This window comes from Elephas maximus, chromosome 7 (assembly GCF_024166365.1).
Source record: "Elephas maximus indicus isolate mEleMax1 chromosome 7, mEleMax1 primary haplotype, whole genome shotgun sequence".
Classification (NCBI taxonomy): Eukaryota; Metazoa; Chordata; class Mammalia; order Proboscidea; family Elephantidae; genus Elephas; species Elephas maximus.
In genome coordinates, this window is record NC_064825.1 from 109,097,085 (window position 1) to 109,111,410 (window position 14,326).

General features: G+C 37.5%; 1 protein-coding gene across 1 annotated transcript; it reads right to left on the bottom strand.

Moving 5' to 3' along the window:
- Nucleotides 1-7,099: 7,099 nt before the first annotated feature.
- On the bottom strand, nt 7,100-13,720 carry LOC126080303 (olfactory receptor 1020-like). The gene is made up of 3 exons (XM_049891554.1): nt 13,640-13,720; nt 10,722-10,748; nt 7,100-8,029 (listed from the first exon to the last, which is right to left on the bottom strand). The coding sequence occupies exons 1-3, from the start codon at nt 13,718-13,720 to the stop codon at nt 7,100-7,102; spliced, it is 1,038 nt and encodes a 345-aa protein (XP_049747511.1).
- Nucleotides 13,721-14,326: the final 606 nt, after the last annotated feature.

Here is a 14,326-nt window from a genome sequence, read left to right on the forward strand (position 1 = left end):
AGTATGAATAGCCAATGTGCCTTTGGGACCCTAGAATTCCCATGAACCCTCCATCCCTATGATGAAAAATATATTGGATAAATATCTCTACATCTCCAAAGCAGCTCATGCATTTTGATTTTGTTCATTTCTGTAACAGGGCGGATGAGTCCTGCGTGCTGCTTTAGTTCAAATGAAAGGAGCATGTTATTCCTGTAATTCAACAAAGGGCTGTGAATAAATGCCCTCAACCATTGAATAATGTACAGCATGGTGATGATGGCTTCAATGGTACATAATGAAGAATCAGATGGTATCTGGCTCAAAAACAAATATGTATATACATATATACACACATAAAATCTCAAAGCACTGAGTTTAATAGGCCCCAAAACAAATAGGCTACCACCAAGGAAACAGAGTCCATGCTGAAGAATGATATTAAAGAAATCAAAGGATGTTCAACTAATCAAAAGGAGGGAATGATATAGAGACCCTAAAACTCTATGAGGTGCTTGGCTGGAGTAAGGAGGCTAAAGTGGAGTAGAGGCCTGGAATCCATTCTGTGTAGAAAACATGTGGAGCCAGAAAACTGAACTGGCTAATAACTATAGAAAGCAAGAGCAGTTCTGCCTGTTGTCTGGCACCTGAGGAAATGTTTTCTTTGTAATCAAGTCAAGAACTCATGTTGTCAGTTTATTGCCAGTCAGGCTTCGTGTAACCTCTGCTTTTCCAGAAATGAATATTTGCCAAATCTCCTGTAAATCTCCCTCTTCAAAATGCAAGTATAGTCACTAAGCAGTAATTATTTAGCAAAGCACAAATTACCAGGTGGTAACTAGTCAACAAAAAGTCTTTAAACAAATCGCTCTAAATATTCCATTCTGGTTACTATTCCTGTACCAATGATGTGTCCATGAAAAACAAATCAGAATTTTTCTCAACTTTACTTCTTTCTGTAATAACATATTAATGACTCCAGGACTGGGATTTAACAGATTTGTTAGTCTCTTGTGCCCAGTGCAAGCTGATTTGAATTATTTTCTTTGCTTTGGTTTAATAAAGATCTATCTTGATTGGATTTGAGTCTGGTGTCTTTTCCCCTATCATAATCATGAATTTATTTGTTGTGTTAACATGTTGTTATTCCTTCTTTACCCATATAACATTCTCCAAGTTCACTGAAAATATGAATTAGAAAATGCGTCAGTACTTTCTTCTGGTTCTTAAAGTAGTTTTCACCATGATGTTCTCCATCAGTTATCACCTATAATAAACCCTTTAGTCCTTCCAGTTATCCATCATATCTTTCCTTCATTTTTCCTTTTATCATTCTCCACCTTCTCTTTTATTCAATTTTTTCATCCATTCTTACTTTCCTAGCAACTATCTTTGCATTTAAATATGATCAATAGAATCTGCATATGGGACATTAGTAATCTAAGGAGGGTGCTAGGTACTGAAGAGTAAAGAAATCAAATCAAATGCTAACAGATCAAAATCATCTAGTATACATACATGTTTGATTATAGAATAGATAATTAGAAATACTTGCCTCAGTCAAATTGCTTGATAAGAGGACAAATAAATCATTCATAGTGTCAACAGGGACACAAAAACCAAAACCAAACCTCTTTGCTGTCGAGTCCATTCCTACTCATAGAGACCCTATAGGGCACAGCAGAACTGCCCCATAGAGTTTCCAAGGAAAGCCTGTGGATTTGAACTGCCAGCCTTTTGGTTAACAGACGTTCCTCTTAAGCACTGCGCCACCAGGTTTCCAACAAGGACACAGTAAACTCTTTTTCTTCAACTTTGCTTACCCTCTTGATTTAGGCTCAGAAAGTACGAAGAAAATTAGATTCAGAAGATCTCCATCCTTAATAAACATTGACAGAAATAAACATGTAATTTATTGATGTAGAGTGTAGTGAGTGTTCCATAGGGTGAACTATGAGCTCCAATGTAATTACATAAGAAAACATTGAAACAGAAACAAAGAATCTTAGGAAGGACATTACCTTTAAGATAAAAAATTAGTTTCTGCTCTAAAACCAAGAAAATGTAATTATATGTACTAGAAATCTGATCAAATACATTTGCCTATTTAATAGTTTATTAGAATATTATTGAATATTAAATACAAAGTTTACAGGGATTTTTAAAGATCCTGTAGAAGGTATTTTTTACCTCTTTGTTCCTTAAGCTGTATATGAAGGAGTTAAGCATAGAGATGACTAAAGCGTAAAACACAGAAGTAATTTTGTCAGTGCTAAAAGATTGAGCAGATTCAGGGTGCACATACAGAAGTTTTAGAGAATCACAGAATATAACCACCACTTTCAGGTAAGAACCAAACGTGGAGAGTCTTTTTTTTTTTTTTTTTTTCCCTGCCCTCAGCAGAATTCATTCAAAATATCGTAATCAGAATCAGCATGCAGGACACTAGGACTACCAGGAGCAAGGACATCGAATTAAATGATCGAAACATTATGATCAATTCTATTTGTAGTTCATTTGAATATAGCAAAGGCATTAAGGGAATATTATCACTGAAGAAATAACTGACAACTTTAGAACCACAGAAGGTCGATGTAAAAATATTACTGGTGACCAAGAGAGACTTAAAGGTACAGAAGAGGTACAGAATGCCTATTAGCACATGACAAAGTGTCTGGGACATGTTAACATTTTAGAGCAGAGGGTTATAGGTGGCCGCATAGCAGTCACAGCCCATCTAGGATATAGAGTTCAGTGATAATGTATAAAATGTGGAATGCCATCTTGTATGGCACATTCATAATAGAAAATGGTATTTTGATCTAACACAAAATTTACTAGAACCTTGGGGTAAATAACAGTAGAATTACCAAGACCAGTGAAAACCAGGTATCTGATAAAAAAATAAATGGGTATGTGTAAGTGGGAGTCCCTCTTGGTCAAGATAATTATGCCCAGGTTGTCCACAACTGTGATAGTGTAGATGACAAGGAAGACACCAAAAAGAGGGAGAAGCATTTCATGTCTCTTTGATACTCCCATTAAAATGAATTCAGTCAGCACTGCTAGATTCCGTTGGCCCATTTCGTCCAATTTTCTCTTCTTGGGAAGAACCAGAGGTATTGGTTTTAGCTTTCATGTGGTGTTTATCTAAACAGATGATGATATTTGTTGACACAATGGAGGCTTTTTCTTCATACAAGAAAACATAAAGTAATTCCACATCTGATTTTAAGCTAAAATAAACTGTCAAAGATAATACTTCCAAAACTGGAGGATCCCTATGAAACCAACTATACATTGGCATAACATAAGTTCAGCAATTTTTGGACCATATACATCTACAATAAACCATATAGTTGTTAATATACAGATGCTAGCCTTTATAACCTTTATTTGGGGCCCTGGTGGCGTTGTGGTTAAGAACTCAGCTGCTAACAAAAAGGTCGGCAGTTCAAATCCACCAGTCAGTCCTTGGAAATCCCCTGGGGTAGTTCTACTCTATTCAATAGACTTTATTTTATCTTCCCAATGTCTTCACAGTTTTCTTTAGTACATTTCCAATTTTGTTTGAGAAATCTTGGGGAAAATTAGTGGCTTTAAAGAAATAGGCAGAGAAAATATGAAGCTAGTGAAGATATGTTTTTGGGTTTCTCATTTGCACCGGCCTCTTCAAAGGCTTTGAGTCAGCTTTTAATAATACAGTCACATACTGATACATCTCTGTAGCATTGGGAAATTAATATATTTTAACCAAGATCAGTTAAGGCCATTCCGTCTTTTTCCACCCTGTCTTCAGCTCTGTTGAACCTCACCTACTGTCAGGCTGCATCAGAGTGTTTGCAGGCATTTCTGGACTCTGACTAAGAGGAAATTGAAACTATAAGAATTTATTTGATATGTAATGGTGACATTTGACTGGTTAAAATCAATGGCATGTATAATTGAATAATGCTATTTGTCCTGGTGTTGAAGTGGCTTCCAAGAACATTCTTAACACCCCATATTTTTGGAAGTGCCTGGACATTACTAATACCTTTTTTTAGATATGAATATTTATGGCTAACAATTCCCATTTATGGCTCAATTTACACTTGTAGTTTTATTTCTTTTCCTTTTTTAAGTCAAGATTTATAATTTTTCTAAGCTTCAAAACCCACAAGCTCTCAATCCATTCCCACTAAAGTCTAGGATTTATATCATTATTCAAAGATTTTGAATGTTTACATCTATGTGCTTTATTTCCTTTATTATTGCATTGACGGTGGGCAATATATTGCATTTAAAATATGTACACATTTATAGAATCATATATTGGAATTGCCTGTTTTTAGAAATATACAATGGAGAAATTAAATAGTATACTGCTGTGATTTTCAGCTACTTCAGTGATAAGCCCTGTTCCTTTCATTTCATAGTTTAACAAGGAAAAGCAGTAAATCAAAGTTACCATATGTTTACTCAAATTACTCCTGCCTTCTATGTTTGTTTGCAAGCCAGATCTCACCCCTCCATGAGGTGCTTTCATAATCTAGCTATGCTAATTTTTTCACAGCAATACGTGAAAAAAATGACATAGCAGCACTTATGAAAATAACTCCTGTGGGAGGGCACAGCTGGCAAACAAATTTAGAAGGCATGGATTAATTGGGTAAAAACACTGCAACTGCCATGATTGGAGCTAATGAAGTTTTGTAGCCTAATCAACTTAGATTCCCTTATAATCTCCGCTCATATTCAGGGTCTTCTAATGAAAATGAAAACATACTGTGTTCTATTTCTGATCACAGGGAAATGTCTTATAAGGTAGGTATTGATATTATACTACTTGAAATTTAAGACAAAAGTATTTACAGTAGATGAACTGTTGAGCTGTTGTTGTTAGGTGTCTTCCAGTGGATTCACACTCATCACTATGAGTACATGTACAAAGAGAAAAAAAAGTTCCTGGTCCTGCTCCATCCTCGCAATCATTGCTATACTTGATCCCATCATTGCAGCCACTTTGTCAATCCATCTCTTTGAGGGCCTTTATCTCTTTCATTGACCCTCTACCAAGCATTATATCCTTCTCCATGGACTGTTCCCTCCTGATGACATGATCAAAGTATGTGAGATGAAGTCTCGCTATCCTCGGCTCTAAGGAGGATTGTCCTTCTTGCGAGACAGATTTGTTTGCTCCTCTGGAAGTCTGTGGTATTCTCAACATGCTTCACCAACATCATAATTCAAAAGCATTAGTTATTTTTCAGTCTTCCTTTTTTATTTTCCAGGTTTTGCATGCCTGTACGGTGATTGAAAATACCATGGCTTGAGTCAGACACACCTTGGTTCTCAAGGTGACATCTTCACTTTTTAACGTATTGTAGAGGTCTTTTGCAACAGATTTGCCCAATGCAACGCATCATTTGGTTTTCTTGACTGTTGATTCCATGGGTGTTGATTATGTGTCCAAGTAAAATGAAATCCTAGACAACTTCAAACTTTTCTCCATTTTTCATGATGTTGCTTATTGGTCCATTTGTGATGATTTTTGTTTCATTAATGTGGAGGTGTAATCCATACTCGAGGCTGTAGTCTTTGAACTTCATCAATAAGTGCTTCAAGTCCTTTTCACTTTCAGCAAGCAAGGTTGTGTCATCCACATACCTCAAGTTGTTAATGAGTGTTCCTTCCAATCCTGATGTCAAATTTTTCTGCATATAGTCCAGATTATCAGATTATTTGTTCAGCATACAGATTGAATAATATGGTGAAAGGATACGACCCTGATGCACACCTTCCATGATTTTAAACTGTGCATATCACCTTGCTCTGTTCCAACAATTACCTCTTAGTCTATGTGTAGGTTCCTCATGAACACAATTAAGAGTTCTGAAACTCCCATTTTTCACAATGTTATCCATAATTTGTTACGATCCACACAGTTGAGTCTCTTTGTATAGTCAATAAAACAGAGGTAAACATCTTTCTGGTATTCTCTGCTTTCAGCCAAGAGGATTCTACAATCAGCAACAATGCCCCTCATCCCAGTACTCTTCTGAATCCTCAAGGGACTCAAATTGTATTCCTTTTAAATGTTCTTAAGTTTTGGAAACAAAAAGAAATCTGAAGGGCCAAGGTCAGGGCTATGGGGCAAATGGGGTAAGTTTTCCCAGTGAAATTCTCAAAGAACGCTACCCTCTAAGAATAAGTGGGTACATTGTCGTGATGGAAAAAAAAATTCCTTGGCACAGGTTTCCTGGCCTTTTTGTCACTAATGCAGTTTTCTGTTTTCTTAGAACTTCTTCATAATAAGCCCCTGTGATCATTTTGTGTCCTTTGAGAATATCTATCAAGATTATCCCTTTGAAACCCTCCCAAACAAAACAGTTGCCATAACCTTCTGAGCAATCTTCCCTCTCTTGGCTCATTCTGGAGGTCTTTCCAACCTTCCTTAAAATGTTTGATCTATCTGAAAACTTGTTTTATGTGGGACAGGATTCTCATAAATTTGTCACAAAATTTCAATGATTTAGGAAGATGTCCACTTAAGTTTTGTTAAAATTTTAATATTAGTCCAGACCTCAAAATTGTTTTTTTCCATGGCACAAAAAGTATCTTTTTTTTTTTTTTTTAAGGCATCCTAATGACATTAAGACAGAACCCCTATCAAGACTTAGTTCTAAAATTTGCCTCTGATTCACTAGGGAAAAAGGCAGCCTCAAAACCCTGTCAGAGTCCATTGGGATATTCTGACTCAGCTTGGTCCTAATCACCTCTCCTCTGACAGGTCCACCACCACCTGATAAAGATGCCATTAGACAGGGAAGAAGATTGGAATCAGTCCCCTGGCCACTCACTCTCTCTCTCTCCCCCATCTGTTTCTATACTGGGATTTACACCTATGAACACGGTATTAAAATGTGATATTTGGTTATTTTCTGGAGTTTAGGTTCTGCGGAATGAGTGGTATTTATACAGAGTGACCATATTCCCTAACATATCTGGGACATTTAGTCCAACTCTGTTATCAGAAGAAAGCTTATGACAGGATAAAGGTAGGAGCCAGGGTGAATGAAGCTGAGTTCAGTTAGAGTTAGTTTCCATTGTAGTCCTCAAATCCCACCCTTTTATGATTCTAACAACATGAGTAAAAATAATTTGTTTTAAAAATTTTCCCTAGGGAAGATTTGACCTCTTTGTTTCTCAGACTATAGATGAGAGGATTTAACACAGGGATGATAAGTGTATAAAACACAGATACTACTTTGTCTTGGTCCATTGAGTAGCTGGGACTGGGGTGCAGATACATGAAGAGGATTGTCCCAAAGAAGATGGTGACTGCCATCAAATGGGAAGCACAGGTGGAGAAGGCTTTGCACCTTCCCTCAGCAGACTGGATCCTCAAGATGGCCACCAGGATGTAAAGATAAGAAATGAGAATAGTCAGGAGGCAGCTCAGTTCATTAAAACTGGCAAAAGCAAAAATGACAACCTCATTGATGTGTGTGTCAGAACAAGAGAGTTTAAGGAGCGGTGGTGTGTCACAGAAAAAGTGGTTGATGACATTTGCGCAACAGAAAGATAGCTGGAAGGTGAAGCCAGTGTGAATGGCAGCATTTATAAAGCCTGCAAGATATGTAAATAACACCAAGAGGATGCTGAGATGGGGGGACATGGTGACTGTGTAGAGGAGAGGCTTGCAGATGGCCACATAACGGTCATAGGCCATCACAGCCAACAGGAAGCCCTCAATGCCAGCAAAGGAACCAAAAAAGAAGAATTGGGTGGCACATCCATTAAATGAAATGACTGGGTTCTTCACCCAGAAGTTCACCAGCATATTGGGGGCAATGACAGAAGAGTAGCAGAAATCGACAAGGGACAAGTTACTGAGAAAGAAGTACATGGGAGTGTGGAAATGGGAGTCAATTTTGATTAACAGGATCATGCCGAGATTTCCAATCACAGTGGTCATATAGGTAAGTAGGAACAACACAAAAAGAAAGCACTGTAGCTCCGGATGATCCCTGAATCCCAGGAGAACAAATTCAGTCACGGTTGTGTGGTTGGTCATGCTTTTGTCTCAGATCGGAGGGTGCTTTTGCTGGGATAAGAAAAAAAAAAAAAGAAAATAAATTGTGCAAAAATACAAGGAAAGTCGAATAGTTCATTCTCAGCCTTAAACAAGAACACTTTTAAGGTCCCGTCTATGATGTTCTGAGGACACGAGAATTAAACCTATTTGTTTTCTTACTAAAGAGGAAGAGCCCTTAAGTACACTCAGGAAACTCCTGCATTTAAATAGGATTATGTGCATGCTCCTGTGTGGGATGGTGGGGGTTTCCGCACCTGTGATGCTGCTGCCTGTCACTCCTCACCTTAGCCTGAATGATATAATAACACTTCAAAAACAGCTCTTCCACTCTACTGTTTAAAATTTCTCATTGTCAATTTTTTTTTTTTTTTAAGTCACCCCCTTTAAAAAGGACTTTGATAATCTGGCCCTTATTTGTTCACATTCCACCCTTCCTCTCAATTTTCCTCTCCTCTTCTCCTCCCCTCCCCTATTCTACCTTCACCTTCACACTCTTCACATCCTCTTTTCTTTACTCTTTTCTTTCTTTCCTTCCCTCTTTTCCCTTTCCTTCCCTTTCCCAGTCCTTCTTTCTTCTCACTTTTCTTTCTTTACTATCTCTTCTCTCCTCCTCCCAAAACTTCTCACCTCCCTGCTTCTTTCTCTCTCTTCTTTCCTCCTCCTTCTTCTTTTTCTTCTTCTTATTCTCTCTGTCTCTATGCCCCAACAATCCAACTATTCTGAACCATGTTATAATTGAGTGACTAGATCATATAATCTAGTCATCTAAAATCATATCACCTTCATATAATTGTGTGACAGAGAAAGATTGAGGTTGTCAAGGATGTCATTTTACTTGGATCCAAAATCAACACCCAAGCAACCTGATGTCAAGAAATCAAAAAATGCATTGCATTGGACAAATAGGCTGCAAAAGACCTCTTTAAAGTGTTGAAAAGCAAAGATGATACCTTGATGACTAAGGTGCACCTGACACAAGCCAGGGTGTTTTCAGTCACCTCATATGCATGTGAAAGCTGGATGATGAACAAAGAAAACCAAAGGAGAAATGAGACCTTCGAATTGTGGTGTTGGAGAAGAACATTGAATATACCAAATCAAAAAAACCAAGTCTGTTGCCGTCGAGTGGATTCTGACTCATAGCGACCCTATAGGGCAGAATAGAACTGCCCCATAGAGTTTCCAAGGTGCATCTGGTGGATTCAAACTGTCAACCTTTTCGTTAGAAGCCATAGCTAACCACTACACCACCAGGTTTCCTTGAATATACCATGGACTGCCAAAAGAAAGAAACAAATCTGTCCTGGAAGAAGTACAGCCAGAATGATCCTTAGAAGTCAGTATTGTGAGACTTCATCTTACATACTTTGGACTTGTTATCAGGAAGAATTAGTCCCTGGAGAAGGACATCATGCTTGGTAAAGTAGAGGGTCAGGGTAAAGAGGAAGACCCTCAATGAGATGAATTGACACAGTGCCTGCAACAATGACTTCAAGCATAACAATTGTGAGGATGGCTTAGGACCAGGCAGTGTTTCATTCTGTTGTGCATAGGGTAAAAAAAAAATTGGGGTAGCTGAGTCATAATGGACTCGAGAGCACCTAACTACAAGTAACAACAATCACTCCGGAACCCAGGTGGTATAGTGGTTAAGAACTCAGCTGCTAACTTAAGGTTGACAGTTCAAATCCACCAGCTGCTCCTTGGAAACTCTAGGGGCAGTTCTACTCTGTCCTATAGGGTCACCAGGATCGGAATTCACTCGATAGCTTTTTTTTTCTCCTTCTTTTACTATCACTCCAGGGAGAAACTGCCTGTTATGGATTGAATTATGTCCCCCAAAAATGTGTGTCAACTTGGTCAGTCCATGATTCCCAGTATTGTATGATTATCCACCAACCACATCATCTGATGTGATTTTCCTATGTGTTGTAAATCCTACCGCTTTGATGTTAATGAGGGAGGACTTAATGTTCAAGATTAGATTATATATTGAGTCAATCTCTTGTGAGATATAAAAGAGAGAAGCAAGCAGAGAGACAGGTTGACCTCATGTCACCAATAATGAAGAACCAGGAGGGAAGCACATCATTTGGACCCAGGGTTCCTGCACTGAGAAGCTTCTAGACCAGGGGAAGATCAATGAGAAGATTGAGCCTACCTAGAGAGAAAGCCTTCCCCTGGAGTTGGCACCCTGAATTTGGACTTTTAGCTTCCTAGACTGTGAGAGAATAAATTTATCTTTGTTAAAGCCATTCATTTTTGGTGTTTCTGTTATAGCAGCACTAGATAACAAAGACAGTGCTCTTGTCAAAGTATTGCTGATTTTTATCTTGCTAAAAACCCTGTGGTCAATTCTCAGTCCTCATCTTTCTTTACCTACCGGTAACATTTGACAGAGTTGATTGCTTACTCCTCATGGAAAGGCTTTCTTCTTTTAGCTTTCAGGACACTGGACTCTGAGTTTTCGTCCTACCACATGAGTTGAACCTGCTCATCCTTCTTTGCTTTTGTTCCTTTCTCTCTGTTTCTTAATGTTGGAGTAACTCAGATCTTAGTCCTTGACCTTCTTGTCTTTTCTATTTACACTGTTTTCCCAAGTGATCTTATTCAGTCTCATGGTTTTAAATATGATCTATATACTTATAACTCCTGAATTTATATCTCCATTACTAAACTCTTTCCCAAACTTTATATTTATAATTCAACTATCTACTTATAATATATCCATGTGAATATTATATAGCAACACAACATGACCAAAACTGAACTTATCATGCACCCATCCCCCAAATTTACTACACTCATAGCATCCTCCATCTCAAGTCAATGATAACGCTATACTTCCATTTGCTCAGATGGAATTACTTAAACAAAGAAACAGATATTGGAGAAACTGTTCTCTCTTCTCTTTCTCATACACTCCATATCCAATACATCAGAAAATTCTGTATGATCTACCTTCAAAATATCAGTATCCATAAAAGCCAACTAACTTATCTACTCATAAAACTGAGGCCCAAGCCAACATCATCTTTCACCTAGATTATTACAGAGTGAAATTTTAGCTGATTTTATATTCTCTGTAGGATAATCTTTAAAAAAAAATCTGTTATAAGCATACAATTTTTGGAAAAAATATTCTATATGATATATGTCATTACATATGTGTGTGTATGTGCATGTGTGTTTAAGAAGGGGGCAGCTTGTTTGGCTTTTCTAACTCTGCTCTCCACCATGTGTACAAAACTTCAGAGAAAATTATATGGAGTACACCACATGTCAGGCATTGCAAAAGAGCATTGTATTCATCATCCCTCGGGGGCAATTCAAGGCAGAACGGAATGGAAATAGGATTCTCCTTGTTGTAGAAATGAAAATTTGATCTTCCAGCTATTAAATAACTAGTCTAATGTCACAAATGTAGCACATCTAACTACCAGATGAAGGCTGCAAATGGTCAGTCTCTTCATTTATGCATAAAATAACATTTAGTTAGCTTGTTCAACACCCTTTATGAGGCCTTAAATTTTCCAGATATTTTGGGGACTCTTACTACAAAAAAATTAATTAAATTTCCCTGTTTCACATGAACACATACATTTTTGTATATATAAATACATAAAAACATTCATGTATGTATATGTATGCAGATGTTCAATATTCTATTCATCTGTTATTAGTGATTCCATAGTCCTCTCCTCTAAAAAAAGAAAAAAAAATCCATGTTCATAGTTCAATTATTATCTTAGTTACCTAGTGCTGCCATAACAAAATATACCACGAGTGAGTGTTTTAAAAAGAGGAATTTATTTTCCCACAGTGCAAGGAGCAGGAAGTCCAAATTCTGAGTGTGGTTCTAGAGGGAGAGGCTTCTTAGTCTATTTCAGCTTCTAGTAGCTGCCAGAAATCCCAGGCATTCCTGGGCTTCTAAGTGTGTCTGTCTCTGTTGTCTATCCTACTCTTCTCTCTGTTTGGCTGTGTCTATTCTTCTCTTTTTATAAGCAGAAATGATTAGGTTTAGGACCCTACCTTCAAACTTCAGAATTCCTTTTTAAAAAATGGGATCCCTACTTATTTCTACAGGAAGATGGCTCTCCATTCATTCGTTTATCTATTCTTTCATTTAAGAAATATTTATTGAATTCATTCCATGGGGTAGACACAGTCCTAAAAGCTGGGTAGAGTAGTCAACAAAAATCAGCCTTGACCATTCCTTTATGAAGCTTGCAGTCTGGATTGTAATGATAATGTCACACACAAGTAAAATTTTAGTGACGATAATGTACAAGTGATTGCTGCAGTATACTGACAGAAATACAAGCCAGATTCAGAGGAAGATGTGGGATGAGGGCTATCACTGCTTATGTCAGATGTGTCGTGGCTGAAAACAGAGAATACTACAAAGACGTTTGTTGTTTTTAGGCATGCTGGAGCCAACTTCAACTCGTAGCGTCCCAGTGTGCAATAGAACAAAACACTGCCAGGTCCAGTGCCATCCTCATAATCATGATCACGTTTGAGCCCATTGTTGCAGCCATTGTGTCGTCCATCTCATCCAGGCACTTCCTCTTTTATCCTGACCTTCTACCTTACCAAACATGATGTCCTTCTCCAGGGACTGATTCCTCCTGATAATACATCCGAAGTATGTGAGACAGTCTTGCCATCCTTGCTTCTAAGGAGAACTCTGGCTGTACTTCTTCCAAGACAGACTTGTTCATTCTTCTGGCAGTCCATGGCACATTAAATATTCTTCACCAACACCATAATTCAAAGGCGTCAACTCTTCCTCAATCTGTCTTATTCATTGTCAAACTTTTGCACACATATAAGGTGATTGAAAATGCCATGGCTTGGGTCAGGCACACCTTAATCCTCAAAGTGTCATCTTTGTGTTTTAACACTTTAAAGAGGTCTATTGCTGAATATTTGTCCAGTACAATAAGTCATTTAATTTCTTGATTGCTGCTTCCATAGGCATTAATGGTGGATCCAAGTAAAATGAAAGCCTTGACAACTTCAGTCTTTTCTCCATTTATCATAATGTTGCTTATTGGTCCAGTTGTGAGTATTTTTGTTTTATTTATGTTGAAATGTCATCCCTACTCAAGGCTATAGTCTTTGATCTTCATGAATAAGTACTTTAAGTCGTCTTCACTTTCAGCAAGCGAGGTTGTTTCATCTGCATATCGCAAGCTGTTAATGAGTCTTCCTCCAATTTGTTGCCACATTCTTCTTCATATAGTTCAGCTTCTCCGGTTATTTGCTTAGCATACAGACTGAATAAGTATGGTCAAAGGATACAACCCTGATGTGTACCTTCCATGATTTTAAACTGGGAAGTATCCACTTGTTCTCTTCCAAAGACTGCCTCTTGACTTATGTACAGATTTCTCATGAGCAAAATTAAGTGTTCTGGAATTCCTAATTTTTGCAATGTTATCCATAATTTGTTATGATCCACACAGTCCAATGCCTTTGCATAGTCAACAAAACACAAGTAAATATCTTCCTATTAGTCCCTGCTTTCAGCCAAGGTCCATTGAAAATCAGCAACGATATATCTCATCCACATACTCTTCTGAGTCCAGCTTGAATTTGTGGCAGTTCCCCGTGGACGTACTGCTGTAATTCCTTTTGAATTATCTTCAGCAACATTTTACTTGTTGTGATTCTATAATATTGTTTGATGATTTCTTCATTCTTTGGGATTACCTTTCTTCGGAATGGGCACAAATATGGATCTCTTCTAGTTGGCTTGCCGGGTAGCTCTTTTTCAAATTTTTTGACATAGATGAGTGAGCACTTCTAGCACTGATCTATTTATTGAAGCATTTCAATTAGTATTTGGTTAATTCCTGGAGCCTTGTTTTTTTGCCATTGCCATCAGTGCAGCTAAAATGTTTTCTTCCAATACCATCAGTTCTTGATAATATGCTACCTACCAAATGGTTGAATGCTGAGCAATTTTTTGGTATAATAACTCTGTGTATTCCTCTCATTTTCTTTTGATGCTTCCTTCGTTGATCAATATTTTGCACATAGAATCCTTCAGTATTGCAACTTGAGACTTATACTGTGCTAATGGACTATAATTATCAAATTAATAGAAGCAAATGCACATTTTTGAGTGTTTATTTTCTGATTACTGTGGAACTACCACTTGATCCACAGCTTCTTGTCTGTGGCTTGCAATTTTATTATGTGATTATGATAAAAAATAACATTTTTGGAATATTTTTATACACATAAGGAGGAGATTAC